This window comes from Carassius carassius, chromosome 35, assembly GCF_963082965.1.
Source record: "Carassius carassius chromosome 35, fCarCar2.1, whole genome shotgun sequence".
Taxonomy (NCBI): Eukaryota; Metazoa; Chordata; class Actinopteri; order Cypriniformes; family Cyprinidae; genus Carassius; species Carassius carassius.
The window spans coordinates 1,535,183-1,563,083 of NC_081789.1; the positions used below are offsets into that span (position 1 = coordinate 1,535,183).

The following is a 27,901-nucleotide window of genomic DNA, read 5'->3' on the forward strand; positions in this document are numbered from 1 at the left end:
TTAAATTTGTGCAAAAAGTCTTGAAGTCATGCAATTAAATGTTGCATACATTGTACTCCGTATATTTATTTCCAATACAAACACAAAAATTTAACATACAAAGTCTTGTTTCCTGAAAAAGTTAACACAAGTGAGTTCATGCTTAGATAGAACTTTAAAACTTTGTCATTTTGCTTTTCAAAAAAAAAAAAAGATCTCACATTGACATATTGTGTTCCATTATATTTATTACTTCAGTTTTCTTTAATCGGTCTTAGAACGTTTGTAAAAGTGCTACTTAAGTATCCAATGGGCTATAACTGTATCATGTTATGCATTCTTTGTATTATTTTTCTTATCCTCGAAACGCTCTAAACTTCAGAGGGTCTCTTTAAGGTGGTCCAGCCCCTCCATCAGTCACACTGAGTTCAGGTCAGTTTCTCTTCACACATCTGTCGGAGTCCGCTAGAGACCCGAGCAGCTTCTCTCCAGTAATGAATGCTCTTTTCGAGAAGATCGTTGTCAGGTTTTGCCAGGATTCTGCTCGTTCTGCTTTCTGAATGCTGCGTTACAGAGAATAGTCCGTCTGTTCCCTTAATGGAGCTATATTGTGCGTGCACGAGGACTTCCCTTGTAACCTCACTGCTTTAGATCCGTGATTGTGAGGAGAGACTATGTGTTCTTCAGGATGGGTGCGAACAACGGCAAACAGTGTGGGAGTGAAGGTACGTGATCTCCAAGACCTAAAACACTTCACCTTCAATTCGTTAAGCATTGCAAATGGTGGTTTTTAGTAACTGGCATGGACTTTTAGTTGCTGAAATACTGATACAGAGCTGCCCTGGATGAGTTGCAATACATTGAGCACATTCTGATGATGTCGAAATGTTTGTTTTGTGCAGCTTTGTTGATTTTAAATATCTGGAATGTAATGTTAAAAATTGTTAATGAATGAATAGTACTAGTTGCACTAAGACAGCGAAATCGATGGGTGTGGCTGTTCGAAGATAAAGTATAAGTGAACCTGGTAACAACCATAAAACGTGGTATAAAAATTAAATAAATAAATCCTACCTGTAAAACCTCAAAAATATTTATATTAATATTATATTATATTAATTAATATTAATAGTTGCGTGTAGTTGGGGGCGGGGTTACCTGGAAAAAGTGTCTGCATCCATCAATAATAAACCACGCCCACAAGAAGATACTATCTACTAATCACGCCTACTAGAAAGCTACAGACCACGCCCACTACTTAATACATGCGATTCCACAGCGATAGATACAACAGGACACCAAGGCATTCTCTTTTTAGCCAGTTTTCCTGGATTTAAAGGCAGGGTAGGTAATAAATGTATAAACAACTTTCTTCCAAATTTGTTTAAACTTTCTATATATATCAATGCATAATTAAAATGTAAGTACTCTGATAAAAAGAGTATAAAAATCGAGTGACTCTAGACCATTTAATCTGTATTAAACACAGCTCATTATTTCCATTTCGGGACGAAACATAGGATTGGCTTAGGCGACTGTCACTCTCTCGTAACCATGGCAACCACCCTTTTGCCACACATGACCTGCCCACTTGCGCGCGCACGTTTGATTTGAGGAATTCAAAAGGCACGGATCCTAGGAATACCAAAACAATGGCAGAGAAACAGCAAGCAAAATTCACAGTACCAGCCTATGCAGTTAGTGAAGGCAAACCAGGCAAAAAAAGGAAGACAGTAACAGTACAAGAAAAGGCAATGAACAAAAAGTCTTTGGATAAACAAAGAAATAAAACGCGAGTTAATATCGGCGTGGCTTTCCAGCGATGGCGAGAACTGAGGGAACTCAAGGGGCTGAAAAGTGACTCCTTGATGGCTTTATTTCTGCTGGACAGGTAAATCTTTCTTTTTGTATTTTGATTATACATATTTTTTTCATGAAGCATGTGTCATTAGCACACGTAGCTGCGTAATACAGCTAACATAACATTACTTAGCGAGCCGTAGTAGTGACGATAAATAATCTATAGGAGCCCAGAAGGGAGGGGGTGGAGTGAATGGAAATAATGAGCTGTCTTTAAAACAGTCGTGAGAGGTCTACAGACACTCGATTTTTATACTTTCTTTTTCAGAGTACTTACATTTTAATTATGTATTGATATATAAATAAAGTTTAAACAAATTTGGAAAAAAAGTTGTTTATACATTTTTATTATCTACCCTGCCTTTAAGTCAATTTAATAATGCAACTTTTTAGTACTTTTACAGTTTTTGAAGCCAAAACTTTGTTCTTCCAACAGACCTCTTATTTTAAATTGCTAACATCTTTCTGCTAGGGATTTTAGGACACTTAGTAGCACTGATGCTACTATGAAGATACTAGGTCACCCATTCAATTGACAGTTTAACGGCTAGTTAAAGATGTAAAGGAAACTGTTGTAGTATTAATTAAAAATCTAACAATCAATCTCTAGCTCTCCTTTTGTTTCTATATGCGTATTAACAATTCGGCAGCAAATGAAGACTGACGGCAGGATGTAGTTTTCCAAAAAAACCCCAAAAAAAACATTTGACTTCAAAATCAGTTAAATAAAAAAATAATTGAACTTACACAAATCACTATTTACACAACTCACTTATATTACACTGCTTATTTTCAACATTACTTGTATTATTACGCAGCTCATTTGTATTACACTGCTCACTTAAAATCACATTACTCACTTATATCACATTATATTACATTGCTCCCTTACCTTACACTGCTTACTTACATTACTCACTTCATCTGCGCGGACAACTGAATTTGAGTTGGCTTAGCTGTCCCTGTCTCTCTCTGTTATTTTTTTTTTTATTTGTATTTTTTCACATTTGATAAAAATCTGGACTATTTAAAGGCAAAACAAACAGCATGATTGTTGCACAGGTGTACCTGCTCAATGAGTGACATGTCCGGTGAGTATGCTGGCCATACAAGAACTGGGATGTTTTCAGCTTCCAGGAATTGTGTACAGATCCTGCATCATGGGGCCGTGCATTATCATGCTGCAACATGAGGTGATGGTCGTGGATGAATGACACAACAATGAGCCTCAGGATCTGGACATGGTTTCTCTGTGCATTCAAAATGCCATCAATAAATGAAACTGTGTTTGTTGTCCATAACATACACCTGCCCATACCATAACCCCAACTCCACCATGGGCCACTCGATCCACAATACTGACATCAGCAAACCGCTCACCCACTCGACGCCATAAACTTTGCCTGCCATCTGCCCTGTACAGTGAAAACCAGGATTCATCCGTGAAAAGAACACCTCTCCAGAGTGCCAGACGTCATCGAATGTGAGCATTTGTCCACTCAAGTCTGTTACGACGAACTGCAGTCAGGTGGAGACCCCGATGAGGACGACGAACAGCAGATGAGCTTCCCTGAGACGGTTTCTGACAGCTTGTGCAGAAATTCTTTGGTTATGAAAACCGATTGTTGCAGCAGCTGTCCGTGTGGCTGGTCTCAGACGATCTTGGAGGTGAAGATGCTGGATGTGGAGGTCCTGGGCTGGTGTGGTTAAACACGTGGTCTGCGGTTGTGAGGCCGTTTGGATGTACTTGCAAATTCTCTAAAACTGGATTATCTCGGCAAAGGAGAAGTGCTCACTTACACAGATTTAGACAGATTTGTGAACAATATTTGAGAGAAATAAGCCTTGTGTGTACGTAGAAAAGTCTTAGATCATTGAGTTCAGCTCGTGAAAAATGGGGGCAAAAACAAAAGTGTTGCGTTTATAATTTTGTTCAGTATATTTAATATTGTAAACGCTTATTTATTTAATGTATTCTGTTTTCATTCCAGATCTTGCATTTTAGATAAAGCTTTAGTAGGCTAATTTAACAATTTTTGCCATTTTTTATTAGTTTTATAATGTCTATGTAGTTATGTTTACTTTAATGTTTACTTTATTTAAAATAACTGTTTATGGTTTAGTTAACTATAATAACCCTGGGTTAGCGTAGGATTTGTACTTTTTTTCCCCTGTCTGCTGCTTTTGACAAGCCATTGGTCACATGACAAATATTCGGAGTCCCCAAGAAGCAAAGACGGCATCTAGGGGGTTTGTTTCAAATAAGCAACAGCTACTGAGGTGAATGGAAATGCAAACAATTAACTTTTTCCAGGTATTGTACACATCCTAACCATAATTGAGAAACCTGTTTGGTAACAGTAATCATCTGTGTAACTTCATATGGTACCACTAGCAGCACAGAATAGAGGTGCAGTTTTGTCCAGTTCTAATCCCAGAAGTAACCGCTGATATTTACAAACAGTCTTGTGCTCCTCCAGCCCTGTGTAATGGTGCCTTGCAGATGTGTGTACTTTATGTAGTTTTGAGTAAAACTCAACACTTGTGGGTGTGTGAAACTGCTCAAAGTCAGCTTTCTCCGGCTTTGTTTACATCTGCCATTAATATTTGTCTTGTGTGATTTGATCATAAGTGGTCAGGCGAAACAGATCACTGTGTACCTGATAGTGATGGGTCTCAAATGCACTTCCTTTCACCACTTGTGGTTTGATTTAGTGGGGAAGATGTCCGATTACTTACTACTTTAACCTCACCATAATCATAACAACTCAAGCTGAATATAAATTTAATAAACCCCTTGTTTTAACTGAGATCAGCACCTTTGCTGTGTCTCTCTTATTTTAATAGACCAGTAAATGGAGGTACATGAGTGTGCCTTCAGCACGTTTGCATTTCTTTTATAGAGTGTGAAGCAGTTACTATGGAAATGTGTTTCCACCATGGAATAAGTGAAAAAAAGGGTAATTTGTTACTTTTCCTCCCATAGTGCTGACTTTCTTTCTTGCAAATGCAAGTTTGCATCTCACAATTTTAAATTGTGAGTTTATATTGCACAATTGAAAGTTATAAACTCTTATTTTATAAACTCTTTAATAAACATGCAATTGTGCATTTATTTTGTGTAATTCTGAGAATAAGTTAGACTTGTAAAAGGAGTTCAATGCATAGTGTTTTTTTTTTTTCTTTTGGACCACCGTGATCCAAGCAGGTGCAGATAATTTTTGGAAAAATAATATTTAAGTACAACTGGCTATATTTTTACTTGCTCACTGAACTGTTTAAACACAATATCACACTCTGTTTCCTGCAACTGTACAGAATATCATAAGGTATTTAGTGCCAAAGCACAAATGTGAAGATGATATAGTTTAATCATCTAAACGATGCCAAGTGAATCATTCTGTCTCTGTAACACTTTTTACTGCATATGAAATGCTAAGATATACATTATGCATCTGGGACTCTGCAATCTGACCCCGATTTTGAATTTCTCTTCAGGCCTAGCAAAATTATCCTTGTGTTTTGCATAAGCACAAGACAGGAAACATATGAAAGCTTTTGAGAAGTTGTTTTCCAAACCAGAAAACAATTATGTGTCCGGTCCGCCTTGGCTCTTTTGATTACTCTGTTTCTACTGCAGCTCATGTTGATTTCAGCTCAGTGGGAGAGTCAAGCTACATGTTCATTAAACTCCCTCGACATCACCCTCTAGAATTAACAGATGAATATGTATCCCTCTCATTTAGGATAAGGACATAGAGCCTAAAGAAAGGCGTGAAGTAGTGAGGCTCCACTAATCTTTGACCACTGAAACACACCTGGAGATGGACAGTAGCATGGAACAAACATCAGTCTTATCTATTTTTAGACCAGTTTCCAACTTGCCCTTTCTTTTTAAAAGTTTTAGAAAAAGTAGTTTTTATACAATTACAGTCCTTTTTAAAAATAATTAAATATTTGAGAAATTCCAGTCTGGATTTAGATTTCAACATAGCACTGCACTGTTCTGTTGATGCTAAGTGCCCTGTTATATTAGTACCACTTGATCTCACAGAGGCTTTTGAAACAGTGAACCATGAAGTCCTGCTGCCCTGCCTTAATTTTTTTGGCCTTAAAGTTTTTCTGTAGTGGTCAAGGACTCCTCCTCCTCTACTTCTCTCTTTTGAGGGGTGCCACAAGGCTCTATTCTCGGGCCCATTTTATTTCCACTTTATATGCTCCTCTTGGGTCAATTATGGCCAGGCACAATGCCTATGAGGCCAAAAAATTTTGACACCGTTGGGTCGCTAATTGATTGCATTTATGACATTAAACTGTTAGAGCATGACGTCCTTTACTTAAATTAAGAAAATACTGAATATGTTTTATTTGAAGAGTCTGTGACTTCTGATTTTGGTGCACTGCCTTCAAAGCTTGGAACAGCTGTCAAAAATCTTAGCGTAGCTTTTGATAGTAGTCTGAAATTTAATTAACAAATTGACAGCGTGGTTAAAGCAAGTTTTTTCGGTTATGTCTTTTGGCCAGCGTTAAATTATTTTTCATTTCCCTGACCTCTAGCAAGCTATTCATGCTTTTATCACTTCAAGAATAGATCGCTGTAATGCACTTTATGTTGGTGTCTCACTGTTGTCCCTCAGTCTTCTCCAGTTGCCCTACCTTTTAACCAATACACGCAGATTTTTGCACATCACCCCAATTCTCTATTCGCTCCACTAGCTTCCAGTTTTGGTCAGAGTTTATTTAAAATTTGTATTATTTATTGTAAAGCTTTTAAAGGCCTCGCCTCTTCTTATTGACTGAGATGTTTGTTCACTTTGTCAGATAAAAAGGGCTCTGAGGTCAACAAATCAACTTTTGCTGGAAGTCCCAAGGTCAAGGAACAAACACTGGGGTGATCGGGCCTTTTCCGTGGCTGGGCCCAGACTCTGGAACAAGCTTCCCCCTGATATGTGCACCATTACTGACCTTGGCCTTTTTAAAACTATGCTTCCCACCACAGGCCTGTGATAATGACAAATCCCTCCCGGATGCACTCAACCACTTTTATTCACATGCAGAAAGACACACCTGCACAAAAACTGCACTTACCTCCAACGAACAGGGGCTCTGTCTATCTCCAGCCGACGCAAGGAAAACCCTATCTAGGATTAACCCACCAAGGCTGCAGGTCCTGATGACATACCTGCCCATGTACTGAGAGACTGTGCTGAACAGCTGACAGATGTCCTAACAGATATCAGCTGTCCCCACATCAAATCCACAACAATATAAAAGAAATCACCTGTGTCCTGTCTAAACAACTACCGTCCCATAGGACGGACTCCAATCATGAAGTTTTTTGAGAGGTTAGTCATGCACATCAAAACCAGCCTCCCCAACACACTCAATTCACTACAATTTGCATACCGTCCAAACCACTCTACAGACGATGCAATTTCCTCCACCTGGCTCTTACCCATCTAGAGAAAATAAAGAGTCCGATGTTAGAATACGGTTCATTGACTTCAGCTCAGCATTCAACACAATACCACAACAACTCATCAACAAACTAAAACTGCTGGGCATTTACAGTTCCCTCTGTAATTGGATCCTGGACTTTCTAACTGGAAGACCTCAGTCAGTCCGTGTCAGCAACATCAAAACCTCGAGCACTAACAACCACTGAGCACAGGTGCCCCACAAGGCTGTGTGCTCAGCCCGCTGCTGACCCACAACTGCACTGCAAAGTTCATCTCCAACCACATCATCAAGTTTGAGGATGACAATTGTGGTAGATCTCATCAGCAAAAGCCCTGAACTCAATCACCCTGCCCTCCTCTGAAACCCCACATTAACCAGCTACCTCCTGAAACATGGACCATCCCCCCCCCCCCCCCCCCCCCCAGACATTCCACATCACAGAAAAACTGTCCGAGACTTTTTTTTTTGGTGCATCTCTCCTCTATGCACACTAGTCACTTTATACACACTGCTGTGTATATAATCTCACAAAATACGCAGTAATATGTGTGTTTACAAACTCATGCACTACAAATCATCCTGCACTGTTCCCCAGCCAACTGCTGGACTATGTTTCTCTTTGCACATGTATAGTATTATGTGAAGCATTTGTATGGTCTATACATTTTACTTTTTCAGTCCATGTATAGGTAAACATTTATATGTATAGTATAATCAGATTCAAAATCTGTCAGTAGGTTAGTTGTGTTTAGGTACAGTGTTTCTGTGTAGCATTTGTATGGTTTGTATTTTTTTGTTTATGTATATGTAGCAGAGCGGGAGGAGATTAGTTCACCCTAGGAATACCAAAGCCCTAAAGTGATTATTTTACCAATGTGGACTACGCCACCCCTTTAAAGTGAAGGGAACTAACCGCTTAACAGATTTTAGACACGCAGGTTCATTACCAGGGAGGGCAGAGACAAAAAGGTATTAGTGTACACAAATGTTTATTAGGTTTACAATAGTAAAAACACTTAAGACAAAATGACTAAAACTTACCCGTGGCCAGGTGGGCAAGCTGTAAAGTGATTCTTAAAACCACACACGTGGCAAGTGGTCACAAGCGGCAATCCAATCTCAGTGCTTGAAACACCTCCACCAAGGCTCTAATACAGCCAGCCTCCTGACACAGGGGTCTAACACACACAAAACACCACATTTTATAAAACATGCACAATGCTTAAAATCAACAAGACAATTGTCACATAATAGCAAGCAAAACGAAGCAACAAAACAGCAGTGCCGTCTTAATCCTGCTCCATGTTGGAAAGGATCATCCCAACCAACACAAGATGGAACACCCCCAACAAAAATGGTTTGTCCTAAAAACAAAGAATTAAAATTTACTTAAATCAAATAACTTATTTGTAAAAGAAATGAATCATACAAACCAACAATTGGTCAGCAAGACAAGTTGTATATTTTAAATGCAGGGGGAGGGAACTTACCCAATCTGCCACATATAGGTAAACATTTATATATAGTTTAATATTTAAAGTCAAAATCTGTCAGTTAGTTGTGTATAGGTTTATATTATTTTACTTAATTGTTGTATATCTGTATTTATGTATTTCATTCCACTGTATGTCCACACATGTAGCAGAATGAAAAAAACATGACTTTTATTTTATTTTATTAACTTTTATTTATTTAGACCGGCTTTTAATACCTAGCAATGTTGTGACATTTTTGTGTATTTTATTGTTTTCTATTCTACTTATTTAGTTGTAGTTTTATGCTTTTTTAAACTGTTTTATTTTGCTCTTATTGGAAAGCGCTTTAGTCACCTTGAGTGTTGTAAAGGGCTTTATAAATAAATGGATATTTTTGATAATATACCATAATAACCCAAATACAGCCATTCCAAACGAAATTTCACAATGCAAAACAATAAAAGCAAACCTCAAACTGTTATTTGCTTCCACTTAGTCACCCAAAAATGAAAATTAGCTCAAAATTTACTCATCCTCAGATGATCGGAGATGTAGATGAGTTTGTTTCTTCATCAGATTTGGAGAAATGTAGCATTGCTCTAAACATTGCTCCAAGGCTCTAAACTATGTGGCACCCAAAAATGATTTGGATTAAATCACCTTTACTATTACCATCGTTTGTTTGCAGATGCCACATGGTTGGATATTTTGCTTTGCGTTCATGCAATTTTAAGATTCACTTAAATGTCCAAATGTGTTTTGTGGCCGCTGGGTAGATTGTTTTTTATAAATGCAGGGCCTGTATTGTCAGTGAATGGGTATAAATCAAGTCAAATGTGGGAATGTGTGCTTAGGACAATCCTCATTTAGTCTCCATCTGGAATACTTAGGAGTATTTGAAATTTCCATCATGGAGGAAAAGAGCTCTAATATGACTTATGGATTAGGGTCACTGGATCAAAAGCAGCACTGGCCACTCAGGCCATGAGTGATGAACTGTTTGTGAAAATTTGAAGGAAATCTCCTTTGTCATTTCTCCCTTTACGTGATGTGCTCGGGATGGCAAGCGACTGACAGCTTAATGATTCAGATTTATTTTCAGAGTGAAGCAGAGCTCTTTCTTCCTAGTTTGGTAGGAGAAAGTGAAGACTTTTGGATTTTCTAGCCATCTTTTTTACAGGTCAGAGTTAAGTTAAAGTTCAGCACCCGTCCAAAAGCAAAGAAGGATTTCAAATCAATGATCTGGCAGTCATAAGGACGTTTACACTGAGAATAATTAAACTGCTGTACTGTTGGTTGCTAGTTGCCGTTTCAGCTGAATCCCACTGTATCTATCAGGTGATGGATCTTGTAAACTTTAATGTCTTCTCTATTGCCCATTGGTAGTTGTCACGTAGCCTTCTCATCTGTGCATTAAAGACAATTTTGGTAAATGATGAATGTTCACAACTTGTTCACACAAATTAGGTGGGTCATTCTCAAAATATGGTGATTATTATGCATGACATTAGTTATGAAATAAATCTTGTCATAACTTAATCAACAATATATTAAATATTTTAATAATACAAAATATGAAATGGTTTGGTTCTACATTGTTTTGCATTTATTTATTTATTGTTTCTTTGTTTAACAGGGTTGTGCATTAGCGCAAGGTCTAATGATAAATTATAAAAGGTTACAAAAAATCAGTGTTACACTGTTTAATGTTCAAATGAAAGATTAAAGAAATCTAAAGTTTTTACAGGACAAAAAACAGCTTAATTCAAGTAAGTCTTAAAATCAACATTTTGAGTATGACCAATTTCTATATTTATCTTTGTACTGAAAAAGCAAATCTGTCAGAGCATCGCATCATATATCATATCATATCATATCATATCATATCATATCATATCATATCATATCATATCATATCATATCATATACTTTATACATTTTAGGCCACATTTGTATCCTATACATGAGAAAATCGCCTGTAAAAAATTACAAAAGCAGATCTTTCAGCAAATATCCGTGGTTTTAGCTCTTGATTCTGAGTAAGAACGCTGCTGTGTCTCTTTTAGCAGCAAAGTAATAGTTTCATCATCCGTTTTGATTAAACTGAAGACTTTAAGCTTTGTGAAAGCTTCGACTAGCAACATCATAATAACAGCGTCCATATCTGGTTGTAATTCAAAGCGTGCAGAGCACATGGGGTCCACTTGACGAATGAGTCACATGAAGCAGATGTTCTGGCTCACTGATGTCATTGCAACACGTCGTCACGCTGCGTTCAGTGCAGCTCACGTTATCCTGCTGTTTTTCCTGTCGTGACCGAGGTGATAAGAGTTCATTGAGTCGTTCAATGCATCAGTGGTAATCTGACAGCTTGTTTGAAAGACCTTCACACAACAGCTTTTCAGGGTGGACGTATGTTGGCAGCATGTAAAGGGGCGTTCTCACATATAGCGATTTGCAACGACCAACTAAATACAGCAACTCCGTGACCTTTTTATATGTGTGAAAAGAGCATTAGAGAGATGTATGGATGTGTGTTAAAGGGAACTTGTTTACAGAGGGAATGGTGTTTGTGGGATGAAGACTGTGCTCTGCTCACATGGAGCCGCTTGTGGTTCACGTTTATGACCTGACAGAGGATGACATGCCATAAATCAACCCTGCCAAATTAACAAACATGCACACACTTACACCTTGGATGATTCAGAAGACAAGTCTCAGTTTCAAGTAAAAATTGAGTCCTAAGTTCTCATGTATTTCGGATTTTATGTGTTTTACAAAGTTTTCTGTTTCTTTGGAGTTTTTCAAAGTGTCAAATTGGTGTAAACATATGGGACAGTTGGTTTGACCCCTACTCAATAGTTGTAACATCCATGAGTCAAAACTTTGCATGCATCAATATTTCGATCAGTTTAAACACAACAAGGGTTTTGCTGGTGAATAGCATACCAGCTAGGCCAGCACCAAATAAGCACTTACTCATGCCAGCCTACATGGAAATCCAAATGCAAATCAGGCAGTTAACACTGGCTTGTTCCTGCGAACAGGGAACCATAATCTTAAGGGTGGTGGTAGTGATGTTGATTTATGTCTAGTTCTCCGTTCCAGGCTGTGAATGACCACACTTTTATTACAACACCAATCCAACCTTCAGATCCACAAATGTGAGCTAATGTGCAAGTATCGAACTTATTCGCCCTCTTAAATAACCTCAAGTCGTCATGAATGGTCTCCGCTCATTCTCTTGCACAGTGGCCATATTTATGTCCTAATGTATGATAGATAAATCTGTCTTGGAGGATCTTAGCGAAACTGCAGACTCTGCCAGTGTTGGAGATACTAAAGTGATTTCTTCCATCTATTGTTCCAGTCACGGATATTGTCTTGGCAGGAAGACGTAAACCGAAGGGTTTTGCTCAGCTTCAGTGCATTCCTGATGAGCACTGAGTAATGAGTTCCTCTCCAAATCTTTAATCATGAAAACCTCAGACCTTGTTTTGGATTAAGAACAAGAGGAGTTTCCTTGCTTTCAGAAATGGTTCAGCAAGTGAATGAGTGATGGGGCCAAAATGTCCGATCGTACTTTTATTGCATCTGTTATAATATTGACTTACAGTGGGAACCGTTGCACCCCACCCTTCTGTGAAACTGCACAGCAGTCGGCCAATGGAGCTGACCGTACAGATCGCGAGTGCATGCAGTCAAGTATGATCTCCAAAATGAACTGTTTTCTCAAAACGTTATTTCCTTCTTCCCTTCTGTCCCAGGCAAGGGTAGCTCCAGTATCTCCTCCGATGTGAGCTCCAGCACTGATCATACGCCCACCAAAGCTCCCAAGAATGTGGCTACCAGTGAAGGTAAACCATCTGGTCTTCATTATGAGCCAAAATGCCTGCTTAACTCCCATTCGCCCTTCCTTTCTGCCCTCTCTCTCCCTTTATGAAATGCTTAACAATTTAGAGCGTACTCGTAGGATAACCTGGCAATTGAAAAAAAACTTGACATTCCCATCAGAGCTAACTTGTGGGCCATTTGTCTTGTGAGCCAGCGGAGAGGAAAAATCCCCAGGGCAGGTTAATATCTGGATATTAGCTGCAGGACCGCAGAGCGTGTGTGGCTGTTTTGCTTAGAGGCTCTCTTAAAATTAGGAAAACATCATTGAGATGTTTTTACATTACTGTGGTGTGGATTGCACCCTTTGCATCCCCGTGCTGTACTGTGGAAACAGCTTATAAAAAAGACAGTAAATCTGTTAATCCCTGTGTGAGTTTCTCTTGGCCTATGCATCATAGATTCTCATGTACCACATGACCTCTCCCGCAGATATATTCCACATATAAGATTACTTCACTGTTGTTTTGTAACATGATAGGGCTAACAATTACGACGTTCCTCTTGTGTTCCTTTCCATTATGGGTAACTATTTGACCCATGTTGTTATATTTATCTGTGCATGTTTAAACAAACTCGTTCATTTACTGGTTCCATAGCCTTTTTAGTTTCATTAGCATAAATTATGTCTGCAAAAAGCTTGTAAATATTTTTACTGTGTATTTGGCATGGGATCTCCTTCTGCTGGGTGCCGAGAACGGAGCTCAACCATCACCTCGTCGCCAACCACATACGCATGTTTACGAAACATTTATTCAACATGTTTGTTTTTGTCTCTGGACTATTTAATGCTTTTCACCACAACATACTCTACAGAAGTTTGTGAACGCAGACACTTCTTACTGCTCAGGCTTGATTTCACACGTCGTTGCATTACAAAACGTGTCAGAGACTTGACTGATAATGCAATAACTGTCTTTATCTAGAGTCTGTTTACATCATTTACATATAAATTAGAAAAGAAAATTGCTGAGCAATTACTGTTGACATAGCTAGGGAAATTAGTTAAACTCTCAACATGTTTATATCTAGTTAAAGTAAGTTAAATTGTCAACAAGTTTATATTAGTCCAACTGTCTTTTGTTTAAAGCTAGTTTAAGTTAATTGAATTGTCAATTTGTTTTAACTAGTTACTGTAACATATTTATAACTAGTGAAATTAGTTAGACTGTTGATATTTTATAGCTAATTAAGTTAATTGAACTGTTAACATATTTATAGTTAGTTCAACATTTACAAGTTTATAGCTTGTCAAAGATACCCTTACCAAAAAGTAGTATACTTCAAGTTTATTTTCCTAAGTAAACTTAAGTAAAGTTAAAGTATATTTTTAAGTATACTTTATGTAACAAGTATACACATATCAGTGTTCTAATAGTACACTTCTGCAAGTGTACGGTTTCAATACTCCTTGGGACTAAATTGGCCCACTTTCTAGTATATATAAGTATAACAGTAGGAAACTTTGAGTACACAACTAGTTAACCTCTATCTTTGTAGATTGTACTGCAATTATACTAAAAGTGAACTTATATGTATACTGCTAGTTTACTAATTAAATACTTTGTACTCTTTGAAGTATAGTCTCAGTAAACTACTAGTTTAGTAGATTTATACTGCAAGTAAGTTTTCTTTAAGTGAACTTTACATTATACTTTAAGTATACAACTATGTCCCTATTTAGGTTTTAATGTGTATATATTTTGTTGTATGAATATCTGAACATAGAAAACATCCAAAGAAAGAACAGGGTATCTGCTTGTAATCAAAAACATTTTATTCTAGCTTCATGCATTCTTTTTTGAAACACTTTAATGAGGGTAAGTTTCATAAAAAATAAGGAAATATCATTTTGAACAAAAAGCTGAAAAAAGACTATGAATTGGTTTCAGAATGATAATCATAACATAGATGGAGTCGATCAACACCCCAAAGCTTGACTGTAATTATAACCTCTTCATCGGTCAACATTTTATTCCATAACGTTACAGTTTTGATGCTGTTTCATGTCAGATGATCATGCTAGATTACATGTGTTAGTATCTGTTGTTTCTTTTTTCTTCTTCACTTGTCTTTTTTTTAAATTCTGTGCAGAAGATGTGTACTAGCGACCTCTACCGTATAAAAATGAAAACATGGATTCTAGGAGTATAACTCAAAAATATTTAGAAATTTTGTAGGTATAAGTCAAGTATACTTAAATGTAATTTTAAGTATATTTCTGAGGAGTACATAAAGCCCATTTCATGCATAAAGCCCATTTTCCAAGTACATAAAAAGTAAACTAAAAGCATACTTTCCTATTTTTAGTTTAAAAGAAGTATACTAATAGCACACTTGAAAAACGTCCCAAGGTTACGTATGTAACCCTAGTTCCTTGAAGGAACGAGACGCTGCGTCGAAACGCTTTTGGGGAACGTCCCTGACGAGACCGACTCTGAATATCGTGTGCAATCAGTCCATCGGAAAGGCGTGACGTCACGGGCGGGGTGACGTAGCGACCAGGAAGCTATAAAAGCACGTGCCGTGCAGCTGGCTTCAGCTTCGAGTAGGGAAGCAAGCGCCGGCAGGGGTGCCGGGAGTATGGCTCTAGGACGCAGCGTCTCGTTCCTTCAAGGAACTAGGGTTACATACGTAACCTTGGGACGTTCCTTTTCAGGAACTCGAGCTGCGTCGAAACGCTTTTGGGGAACGATGTGCCCACGCTGCCAGACTTCCAAATCCCTGCCTAGTGTGTAGTCAAAGAGCACAGCTAAGACGAGAGAACAGAAGAGCCCGGCGTGGCTCGCATGTCAAGATCGTAAAATCGGACAAATGTGGAGGGCATGGACAACCCCGCAGCTTTGCAGATGTCCTAGAGGGACACACCTGCTGAGAAGGCCTTGGAGGCCGCCATACCCCGAGTAGAGTGAGGGGCAAATACCAGGGGCAAAGTCTAAATAAGTAGGGGCCACCGAAAGGGCCTGAAGATCTCCAACTCTCTTTAGTGAGGTGATTGCCAGTAACAGGGCAGTTTTAAGTGTCAGATGTCTATCTGAGATATCTTGTATTGGCTCGAATGGAGCTTTACAAAGAGCCTCTAAAACCACAACCAAATCCCAGGGGGGAACACGGGATCATACTGGAGGTCTCAGCCTCAGCGCACCGCAGAGGAAACCTGTAACTAGGGGGTGTCTACCCACTGACTGATCATTGAAAGGGACATGGAAAGCAGCTATGGCCGCCACGTAAACCTTTAAGGTGGAGTGGGATAACCCCGCAGAGAGCCTGGCTTGTAAAAACTCCAGAACTGTACCAACTGGGCAGTCTGCTGGGTCAAGCTGGCAGTCTCTGCACCATGAAGTGAAGAGCTTCCACTTCAGGGCGTACAGTTTCCTCGTAGAGGGAGCTCTGGATTGGAGTAGGGTCTCAACAACCTCGGTTGAGAGACCAGCTGCTAACAGCTGTGCCCCCTCAGGGGCCACACCCATAGCTTCCACAACTCCGGGCGAGGGTGAATTATCGTGCCCTGCGCCTGTGAGAGTAGGTCTGTCCTGATCGGTATCTCCCACGAAGAGCCGTCGAGGAGCGAGACTAGATCTGAGAACCATACTCGGCCCGGCCAGAACGGGGCTACTAGTAGTACACGGGCCCCGTCCCAGCGTACTCTCGCCAGAACTCCCGGGAGCAGAGCGATAGGGGGAAAAGCGTACAGACGAAGCCTCGGCCAGGTCTGTACCATAGCGTCCAGTCCCAGAGGAGCCGGATGAACTAGAGAGGACCAGAGGGGACATTGCAATGTCTCCTGAGTCGCAAAGAGGTCCACCTGGGCTGTGCCAAATACTCTCCATATCTGCTTCACCACCTCGGGGTGAAGCATCCATTCCCCGGGCCTCGGCCCCTGTCTCGACAGTATGTCTGCTCTCACATTCAATCTCCCAGGAATATACACTGCTCTGATCGAGAGGAGTTTGTCCTGGGACCACAGAAGGATCTGGTGTGCCAGCTTGTACAAGGGGCGCGAACGCAGACCCCCCTGGTGATTGATATAAGAGACCACTGATGTGTTGTCGGTGCGCACCAACACATGGTGACCTCTCAGGTCAGGGAGGAAATATTTCAATATATGTCTTTCATGTCTTTGCCATTAATTTACAGGAGGGGCGGACTGGGAAAAAAATTCAGACTGGAAAATTCAAACTCATACAAACAAATTCATGGACAAAACTATTTTTGGTATGGACCTGAGATAAAAAAAGGTTTAAATCTTTAATTTGGGGACATGCAAAATAATTAAAAGTTCTCTTCTGAACTGCACATTCACTTCCATTTTTCTCTTCAGTCTCTTTATTTTGCCCTGTTATCCATCTCTCTCATGACTTTAAAACTCAAGATTGAACAAAACTATACTTTGCAATACAATACTCTACAATACTACAATATCTTTATAGAAAAATCCTAATACTGTACACGAGTCATGTTTTTCCCTTACAAAAAATTACCATGCTTTTTTTAGCCTATACAATAACCTTGTTTTGTTTTGTTTTTTGCAAATGGATTTGTATTTATTTTTAAATAACTCAATTTGTAAAATCATTTTAAATTTTTGGTTACCACAGTTAAACAATAGTAACTATTTTCTCTGGATTTATAGTAATATATTAAAACTGTTGTTGTTGTCTGTCCGTAGCTCCCCCTAAACCTATAAAAAAAATCTGATTGTTTTTCAGCTAAATTACTACTGTAACATTACTACAGATAATAATGATGTCCTTTATATAGTAGCCTATTTTGAGTGATGACTGATGAGCAACGTGCTGCTGCTTGATTAAATAAATAAAAAAACAAAGACAAAAAAGCATCTTTACAGATGAAACTGACCTGAAACCCTGAACAGGAGTTCTGCTTCTCTGCTCCAGCTGTGCGCTTCCACAGTCCACTCTCTCTCTCGCATTGATTACTCGGAGTCTTATCCAAACCGTTTGGCGGAGGTGCGGAGAGCGCGCGAGTCATGACTAACACTTCATGATTTATTAGAGATTTAATTATCAAATGGCGGATTCGCAAATGATCGCTTAAGTACATTCGGCAGGCTATTATAAAATAATGATATTAAAATAGCGGGCAAAATCGGCTGCGAAGCCACAGGGAATTGTCCCGGTTCTCCCGGTGTCCAGTCCGCGCCTGATTTCCACAGACACGCAGAACGTGCAGGAGTCATATATTGCATTTTTGGGGCTTAATATTCACAGACACTAGTCCATGTCATGTTTTGATTCAAGTGTACTGACCTAGTTTTGATTTAGTCATCCAAAATGTGGCATATTCCGTCCGCGCTAGGCATTCCATTTTTATGACTGGATTCTACAAACTAGACTTGTGTTTCCGCATCCCGGAAATTATTAGGGTGGTATGTCTCAGAATAGTCAGTGCAATTTGGGAAAGAAATCAGTTAAATCTGTATGTGGATGTGTGTAAATATTCAAATGTAATCCACTTTGTAATCGTTCAAAATTTCATAAGTAACTGTAATTTAATTACTCATTTTTTCTTAGTAACTGTAACTAATTACAGTTACAATAATTTTGTAATTGAATTACGTAACGCCGTTACATGTAACTAGTTACTCCCCAACACTGGCTAGTATCTCTAGGCAATTGATGTGCCATATCAGATGGCGACCACTCCACAGACCGCGGGCAGGGTGGCCACTCATGACCGCACCCCAACCGGTGAGGGACGCATCTGTCGCTAGCGTTACACGGCGACAAGGAACTCCCAGCACCGGGCCCTGATTCAAGAACCAAGGTTTCTTCCACATGTCTAAGGCACGAAGGCACCGCCGCGTGACCTTGATAACTCGAAGTGGATTTCCCCTCGGGGAAAAGCCCTTGGACTTGAGCCACCACTGTAGGGGTCTCATGTACAGCAGGCCAAAAGGTATCACGTTGGACGCAGCTGCCATCAGCCCTAACAATCTCTGGAATTGTTTGACAGTGAGTGACTGGCCTTCTTTGACTCTCTCGACTGATGTGAGGATCGACTCGATCCGAGCAGGAGACAAGCGTGCCTGCATCGTGGTCGAATTCCACACTACGCCTAGATAGGTGGTTCTCTGAACTGGAGAAAGTACACTCTTCTTGGCATTTAGTCTCAAACCCAGCTCCCCCATGTGTGCGAGAACGACATCTCGATGTCGAGCCGCCATCTGCTCTGATTGAGCTAGGATCAACCAATCGTCGATATAATTTAAAATGCGGATGCCCTGCATACGGAGGGATACCAGAGCCGCATCCATACATTTCGTGAACGTGCGGGGTGAGAGTGCGAGGCCAAAGGGAAGTACTCGATATTGATAAGCTTTGCCCCCGAAAGCGAACCTCAGAAACTTCCTGTGTTGTGGAAGGATGGATATGGAAGTATGCGTCTTTGAGATCTATTGTGACAAACCAGTCCTCGGATCTGATTTGAGCTACAATCTGTTTGACAGTGAGCATTTTGAACTTCAGTGACATTACTGAGAGGTTAGATGACATAAGTCTAAGATCGAACGCAACTCCCCATCCTTCTTTGGAACTATGAAATACCGGCTATAAAACCCGGACTCCCTGACTAGAGGAGGGACCACCTCGATGGCTTCCTTCCTAAAAGGGGTATTCACTTTTTGTTCCATAACCAGAGCCTGCAGGAGGCCGACTATTGTCTTTCCATTGTGCGCAGGACCCATTGAGATACATTGGCAGTAGTTTCCACGCTGCTAGCTAATGTACTAAGGGAATCAGTCTCTCGAGACTGATCTCTGGAGTAAGAGGCCCCCAAAGGGGAGGTGAGCATCCCAGCTCCGCTACGCTCACGGGCGGAAATAACTGAGTAGTGCTCGCTGGAGGCCGCTGCACCCTGAAACTCCGGCAGGGTTGGCAGACCCACCTCCCGAGGGCACTGAGGTGAGACGGGCACCGTGTAATGAGGTGGACACCGCTCTACCCCAGTAGGGGCTGCCCTATGTAGTCGTGACTGTTTGTACGCGGAGGGGGCTGCTCCCGCCCAGCAGTCCCTCCAGTACATCTAACTTCATGAGTCAAATAACTGTCATTATATTCCTCAGAATTTAATGAAATCAAACAATCAGACAAGTAAATACGGTCTGGATTGTGATACAATACACATTGAAGTGATATATTGAACTTCTCGAAGTTAGATAACAGTCATTAGATTCCTCAGAATCTAATGCAATCCAAATTCCTCAGAATTTAGTGAAATCAAACAATCAGACAAGTAAACACGGTCTAGATTGTGATAAAGTACACATATAGTGATATATTGACTTCTCAGAGTCATATTCCTCAGAATTTAAAAATAATCAAACAATCAGACAAGTAAACACGGTCTAGATTGTGATAAAGTACACATTGAAGTGATAGAACCAACTCCTGCTTATTAAATGGAGTTAAAATAACCAGACACGCGGTCGGGTATGGAAAAATTCACATCAAAACTGAAAATGATGTAATACACGCGTTGCCTCGACAGCGCGCGAATAGCTTAGTCACACAAACAATATTAATCCCCTCGGAGATTAAATAGCTGCTCACTAACGCTGCCCGTATAATGACACTGTTTGTTTTATACTGTGCTTATGCAACTTTGTTTGTGCAACTACAAGCTCGCCGATGCCCTCCGTGTCAATCTCCTCGGAGAAAGAAAGGCAGAGCGTCAAGCCCGACGCTCGGGGGGAAGAGCCGAAGCTCGGGCTTCCAAACCCCGGAATCAGGCAGATCTGGTGGGTACGGTAGGAGATAAGGACGTGCCCGTCTCCATACCTTCCAGCAGATCGATCTGCGAACCCAACGAATGCCGGCGCGGCTTCGGCATCGCGAGGAACGCTTGCGAAGGCTCACTTCTCGAAGAGAGCCCTGCGGGATCGAAGCTTCCGCATTGGCATTCGTTCACAATGCGGGCAGTCGGCCCCCTCGAGAGCCGACTCAGCGTGCTTCGATCCCAGGCAAGCCACGCACAAACTGTGTGTATCCCCACTCGTAATGTAGCGAGGGCAGGGAGGAACACACAATCTATAACGTGGCTTGGAATCGCCCTTCATATGTTAGGTCTTTTGCTTTTGTTTTGGCATATTGAGCTGTTTTAGCGATCTTTTAATGGCTAAGGGACAGACATCAATAAATAGGACCAACAGGACAGACTTTTGACATGCACACACAGAGCGCTTGCTGACAGATTCGAAGCTGAAGCCAGCTGCACGGCACGTGCTTTTATAGCTTCCTGGTCGCTACGTCACCCCGCCCGTGACGTCACGCCTTTCCGATGGACTGATTGCACACGATATTCAGAGTCGGTTTTGTCAGGGACGTTCCTGAAAAGGAACTTCTTTTTCGTAAGGGTAGTTAAACTGTGTTCTTGCTTAGCTAAAGTTACACTGTCAACATTTGTATAACTAGTTAAGTTAAACCTTTGACATTTATTGGTAGTTGAAGTTAGTTCAATTGTCAACAAGTTATAGCTAGTTAAAGTTAGTTTAACTGCCTTTATGTTTAAAGCTAGTTAAAGTTAATTAAACTGTCAATGTTTTTGTTACTAGTTAATGTAGTTGTCAACATATTTATAGCAAGTGAAATTAGTAAAACTGTTGATATTTTTTAGCTAATTACATTAATTGAACTTTTACCTGTGTATAGCTAAAGGTAGTTCAGCAGTCAACAAGTTTATAGCTGGTCTTCTTGTTTATAGTTGGAGTCAAATAAACTGTCAACATTTTTATAACTAGTTAAGTTAAACTTTTGACATGTGTATAGCTAGATAAGGTTTGTTCGACTGTCAATAAGTTTAAGATACATGTAGTTAAAGTTAGTTCAGCGGTCTACAGAAGTTCATACAAGTTAATTAAGCTGTTAACATTTTTTTACTGATTAAGGTAGTTAAATGAGATAAACTTTTTACATTGCTATTAAGTTATTAAACTGTAAACATGTTTATAGCTAGTTAAAATTTATTAAACTGTCAACTAGTTAAGCCAGTTAAACTTTCAACAGGACTATAAAACAAGTAAAAGATAGTTTAACTGTTTTTTTTGCTTATAGCATATATTTATAAGTTAATTAAACTATTAAATAAATTTTGACATGTTTATATCTAGTGAAATTATTTAAACTGTTGTTAAGCTAGTTAAAATAATGCAAATGTCCATTTATTAAGAGTTACGTTTAACTGTCAACAAAATGACAGTTAGCTAGATAAAGTTTGTTCAACTGTCAATAAATTTAAGATACATGTAGTTAAAGTTAGTTCAGTGGTCTAGAGAAGTTCATAGCTAAAGTTAATTAAGCCCTTCCGCGTATTCCTCAGAAGCCCAATTCCATTACGCCAGCCCTAATTGGCTGGCAGACATGATGTTGTGCCAGGGAGTGGCTTTTATCCAAAGCGACTTACAAATGAGAACAATAGAAGCAGTCTATTAGTCTAGACTATATAGTCTAGTATCGAACGCATAGCCAGGTGTTTTTTTTTTTTTTTTTTTTTATGAAAAGACAAGAAAAGAATGAAAAGGTCTAGTATTAGTTGGTTAATTGCTGGCAAAAAAGATGAGTCTTTAGATGTTCCTTGAAAATGAGTAAAGACTCAGCTGTACGAATTGAGATTGGGAGGTCATTCCACCAGCTGGGCACAGTCCAGGAGAAGGTCGTGAGAGGGATTTTGAACTTCTTTGGGATGGCATCACAAGGCGTTGTTCACTTGCAGAGCGCAAACTTCTGGAAGGCACATAAGATTTAACCAGTGAGTTTAAGTATGTTGGTGCCGTGCCAGTGGTCGTCTTGTAGGCTAGCATCAGTACCTTGAATTTGATGTGAGCGGCTACTGGTAGCCAGTGTAACCTGATGAGGAGAGGAGTAACGTGAGCTTTTTTTGGCTCATTGAAGACAACCCTCACTGCTGCATTCTGGATCAATTGCAGAGGCTTGACAGTACATGCAGGAAGAGTCAGGAGAGCATTACAATAGTCCAGTCTGGAGTAGGGCTGCAAGGTATTGGGAAAAAATGACATTGAAATATTTTATTTTTCTGCGATATATATTGCAATATGAAATCTAATCAACTTTTTTCTTACAAACAAAAATGGGGTGAGCACACTTACATTCTCATTTTAAATGATTGAAACATCGACACCATCGTGTCAATTGATTAATATGCACGAGGGAGAGAGAGCAAGACAGCACTCGTGTTGTTTGAAGATGGTGAGCATGCGGCCGGGGCTCGCTCTCTCTCTCTCTCTCTCACGCACGCACATGCTCTCTCTCTCACGCTCACACGCGCTCTCTCTCTCTGGCGCGCTCGCTCTCTCGCGTTCGCTCTCGCTCTCTCTCACGCGCGCTCTCTCTCTATCTCTCTATCTCTCGCACTCACGCTCTCTCTCTCACGCACGCTCTCTCTCGCTCTCTCTCACGCACGCTCTCTCTCTATCTCGGTCTCCCGCGCTCACGCTCTCTCTCTCGCGCGCTCTTTCTCTCTCTGTCTGACCTGTCAAAACTTTCACTCTATGGTTTAGCTGTGCAATTAATCCATGAATCACATTCGTCAAGGGCCAGGGAGTAGCTGGCCCGTACAGTTAATGAATAATGGATCAACTATGACAGCCTACATCGCAGGATTTGTACATCGCGGTATAGATGCTTAAACGACACATCGTGCAGCCCTAGTCTGGAGAGAACAAGAGCTTGGACAAGAAGTTGGGTGGCTTGCTCTGACAGTAAGGGTCTAATCTTCCTAATGTTGTATAAGGCAAATCTGCAGGACCGGGTCGCAGCAAAGCAGACTACCGTAGCTAGTGAGGTGACTGTGCATGTTTCACTATAAAGAGTCTCCGTCGCAGGTTAGCACGCCAAGCTAGCTTGTCTGGCAATGATCCCCTCATGTCAGCTAGTCCCGCTCCGGTTTCCGCCCCCTAGGTACCCATTCCTGTAGAGCTGCCCACAATGGCAACTCTATCGTGTGGGGTGAACAACTGGATGTACGCGTCCCTCTGGCCGTTGTCCTCAGCATGGATGAGGAGAAGGAGGGCACATTTGAATTTGAGGAAGAGGGACAATCATATTTACTTCTCTCTGAAGAGGAGGAATAATTTGAGGGTTCCCCTTTGCAAGGCTATGCCCACAATGGTCATTCAGGAGAGAGGACGCTGGCTTAATTTGGCGAATCTCTCCGACAGAGAAAAGGAAGCCATCTTAGATGCACCAGTTATCGCAGAAGGCATTTTCGGTTCAGCGCTGACATGGATGCAAAAGGGATGATGAGGCCTTGCAGCTCTGCATGTATAATACAATTTATGAAATGCCTGGCCAAATATCAGAAAGGGAACATTGTTTCTTTTTGCACATGCCTTAGACTATTAGGTCTGATGGCCTCAGCTCTAAGAGTCATTCCATTAGGCATAACGACGGACCTGTCATTGTCCGGCTGTGGGGGGTATTTACGAGGGCAGGGGGGTGAACAGGAGATGGGGTCACCATCTGAGCTACTGTCACATAAACTAATTTTAAATGCTGGCCGTCTTTCTAACGTTGAAGCATTTTCTTGCTTTTCTGAAAATACATAATTTTCTCGTGAGAACGGACAACACTACAGTTGTGGTATACATAAACAGACAGGAAGGTCTCAGATCACTCACTTTACACATGTTGGCACACAAACTGATTTTGTGGAGCAATGCCAGTCTTTTATCCCTGAGAGCGATGCACGTGCAAGGCATCATGAACCGGGTGCAGATCTGCTGTCCAGGGGAAATCCCCTTTATGGAGAGTGGAAGCTGAACACGGAAGTGGTTGGTCAAATTTGGAGTAAATTCAGCACAGCGACAGTGGATCTTTTCACATCGCAGGACAATGCTCAATGCCCTCTGTTCTTCTTCTCTCTGAAGGATCAGAGCGCACCTCTGGGAATAGACGCACTGGCGCACAAGTGGCCTTGCGTTCTCCTGTACGTGTTCCCACCGATTATGTTGATATCTCTAGCTCTTCACAGAGTGAGGGAGGAGGAACTGAGAATGATACTGGTAGCTCCACGGTGGCCAGGGAAATTTTGGCTAGTGGAGATCATACATATGCTGTACGCAGAGCCATGGTCCCTGCCACTGCACAGGAATCTGCTGTCACAGGCGGGGGGGGGGAGGGGGTGGTGGGGCTAGCCAGTGAGTGGCTAAATATAAATGCGGCTGTTCTGCCAGACAGTGTCATCAGAACTATACAGAATTCTAGGGCCCTGTCCACTCGGTCTCTCTATGAATGTCAATGGGGCGTGTTTGAGTATTGGTGCACAGCTAGACACTTAATCCACTTTCAGGGTTCAGTGGCAGTTATTCTATCATTTCTGCAGAATATGATAGATCAGGGTAAAGCATTCTCAACAATAAATGTGTTTCTGGCCACAATATCTGCCTGTCATTTAGGTTTTAATAACAAAACTGTGGGGCAGCACCCTTTGGTATTCCGGTTTCTGAAGGGTGCGCGTTGCGCTTTGCCAGTCTCAAAACCAATGTGAAATTCACGCACTTTCTGTGAATTCAGCGTGTACACAATTTATGCCAGGGGACGCAGGGGTGCTCTTGAAACCTAATCCTGCTTTTATGCCCATGGTGGTCGGTTTTATTGTTCTTCTCAAGTTAAGAGCCTTTAACCCACCGCCTTTTGCTTCAGCAGAACAGCGAAGGCTGAATACATTATGTCCGGTGCGTGCTTTATGCATTTACACGGAGAGAAATAAAGGGTTCAGAGAGATTGATCAGCTGTTTGTGTCTTGGGAGAAGCCATGTATGGGGAGGCCGATTACTAAACAGCGTTTATCCCACTGGATAGTGGAGGCAATTTCTCTTGCATATTCCAGTAAGGGTCTTATGCCTCTGGTTTACGTGCTCATTCAACGAGAGGAATGTCAACAACATGGGCCCTCTTTAAAGTGGTTACGTTACAAGATATCTGTGAACCGGCGAGTTGGTTCTCACCACACACATTTGCGAGGTTCTATAAACTAGATGTTACAGCTAAGCAAATAACCTATTGTTTTTCTGCCTTTACGTTTGTAGCTAGTAATCTATTGTTATTCTATCTTCACGTTTGTAGCTAGTAATCTATTGTTATTCTATCTTCACGTTTGTAGCTAGTAATCTATTGTTATTCTATCTTCACGTTTGTAGCTAGTAATCTATTGTTATTCTATCTTTACGTTTGTAGCTAGTAATCTATTGTTTTTCTATCTTCACGTTTGTAACTATTTAAAGTTATTTTAACGGTCTATGTTTAACTAGTTATCATTAGTTAAACTGTCAACATTTGTATAACTAGTAAAAGTTAATAAAACTATTGACATTAATAGCTAGTTAAGGTTCAGTAAACTAAAGTTAAATAGCTACCTTAATAATATAATATAATACTTTGTTTTAATAGCATTGCCCTCTATCACCCTCTTGAGTACAGGAGGTTTCTTATAGGTTTTTTATAGAGTGTGTGTTTGCAATACATCATCTAGATATTTAGATTAATTTACATTAATCTGTTCGTATTTTCATACTGCGTTGGGATGCGTGCTTAAATCTAACATTTAGTTTTAAAGTCAGTATGTGGTTGGGAAGCACCACACCTCCCTGGAAAGCTGTTTTCCAGGTTGGCACTGTTGTTGTTTTGCTGTTGTACCCACCCTACTCGGGCTTCATGCCAAGGAAGTCGGGTCCAACTCCATATTGTCCCCAAATGGAGCATCTGGTGTGTGAAAAAGAGTGAGCCAGGCGCTAATAGAGTGTGACCCGTGATTATGGTTGTACTCGTAGTATTTCATAGTTTCTTGGCTCAGACAGGTGGAATAATGAATATCAACAAACATTTCACTAAGCAACGCCCAGCATTAATGAGGGCGACATAGTGTGCGTGTAAAGCTGCCAATTCATGTGGTTTAGTGAGGGTAGCTTAAACATGAGGAAAATTAAAATGAGGTTAAAGTCAATATTAAGAGCTATGATTAGATGTTTAAGCTGTGTGAAAAACTTGGAAACTCTTGTCCCCTAAACTTAACAAAGAAATAATGTGATCACATAAAAAAGTTGAAATGTTAAGCACACGGCACTGGCCTTTATAAATGATAGTTAGCCAGAACGGGAACTAAGGTAGTTGCTAAGGAACTTGCTGCTGTTTAAAGTCAACACGAAATGTATTCGCTATCCATTTTAGTTTTATAATGTGAAGTTTTTACAAGTGAAACAGAATATTCAAGGAGATAAAAAAGGGTCAAACTTTGATTGGGATGTATTTGATTGTTTGATTGGAGTGTCAGTGCTAGACAATACTGTATAAAACAACCTTCGACAAGTTACGTTACTTGAATAGAAAAGTCATTTTAAAGTGTACAAGTGCATTTTTATCCAAGATTTAGATAAACATTAATCAAATGTTTATTTATTTTGTTTTTTTATAGTAATGTGATTAATTCTTAACCAGGAAAATAAGCTTTCCTGCTTCAGTTTTGATTTCATGTTGACTTTTCTAAACACTGATAGCATAATAAAAATTTAGTAGTAAAATTCTTCAGTCAGAGCTTATAAGCATTCTCATATATAGTAAAGTATCTTTTGTTGTCTTTGGTGAATCCATAAACTCTGACTTTTTTTTCCTGATCTCTATTTTGTCACAGATAAAGGTCAGTGTGTGTATACACAAACACTCACACAATGTAAAGACCTTGAATCCCTCTATATTTATGCCTTCAGGGAAGGATGAAATCCACTTGTGTGGGATGTTGCTTCCCACAGGATAACAAACACATGTGAGTGCGTCTGAAATGTCAGGATATTTCATATTGTCAATAAGGAGACTGTTTTTCCAAAGTGATGTGTGCTTTCTCCAAGAATGGATATGCCACAAACACACATAAAGCCTGGATGAGTGACAAAGGCTTGGCATTGTGAATGTCCAACTTATGCACAGTGGGAAATCACATATGTGTATTATGTGAAGGCAGTTCACCATATTTTTGGGTGCGGTGATATTTGGAAATATACGTCTTCATTAATTGAGACAGAACTTGCCTTTGTGGGTTCTACTAAAACATAATAAATATAAATCCTATGATTGCATTATATTTAAACAAGATCCCATGGTAGTACAGGGGTCTAAAATAAACACTCTCACCCAAAAGTAAAACACACACACAAAAAAGTGAATCAAAATAAAAGTATGTGGCCAATTAGTAAAGTAAATAAAATAGAG

The 27,901-nt window shown here is 40.3% G+C and overlaps 1 protein-coding gene across 1 annotated transcript in view; it reads left to right on the top strand.

Annotated features, from left to right (window-relative positions):
• The first annotated feature begins 340 nt into the window (after positions 1 to 340).
• LOC132115863 (F-box/LRR-repeat protein 7-like) overlaps positions 341 to 27,901 on the top strand; it is a 58,029-nt gene continuing 30,468 nt past the window's right edge. The window contains exons 1-2 of the mRNA XM_059524253.1: positions 341 to 704; positions 12,542 to 12,631. Of these exons, the coding sequence (XP_059380236.1) occupies positions 668 to 704; positions 12,542 to 12,631 (127 nt within the window). The 5' untranslated portion in view covers positions 341 to 667. The remainder of the gene's footprint in view (positions 705 to 12,541; positions 12,632 to 27,901) is intronic.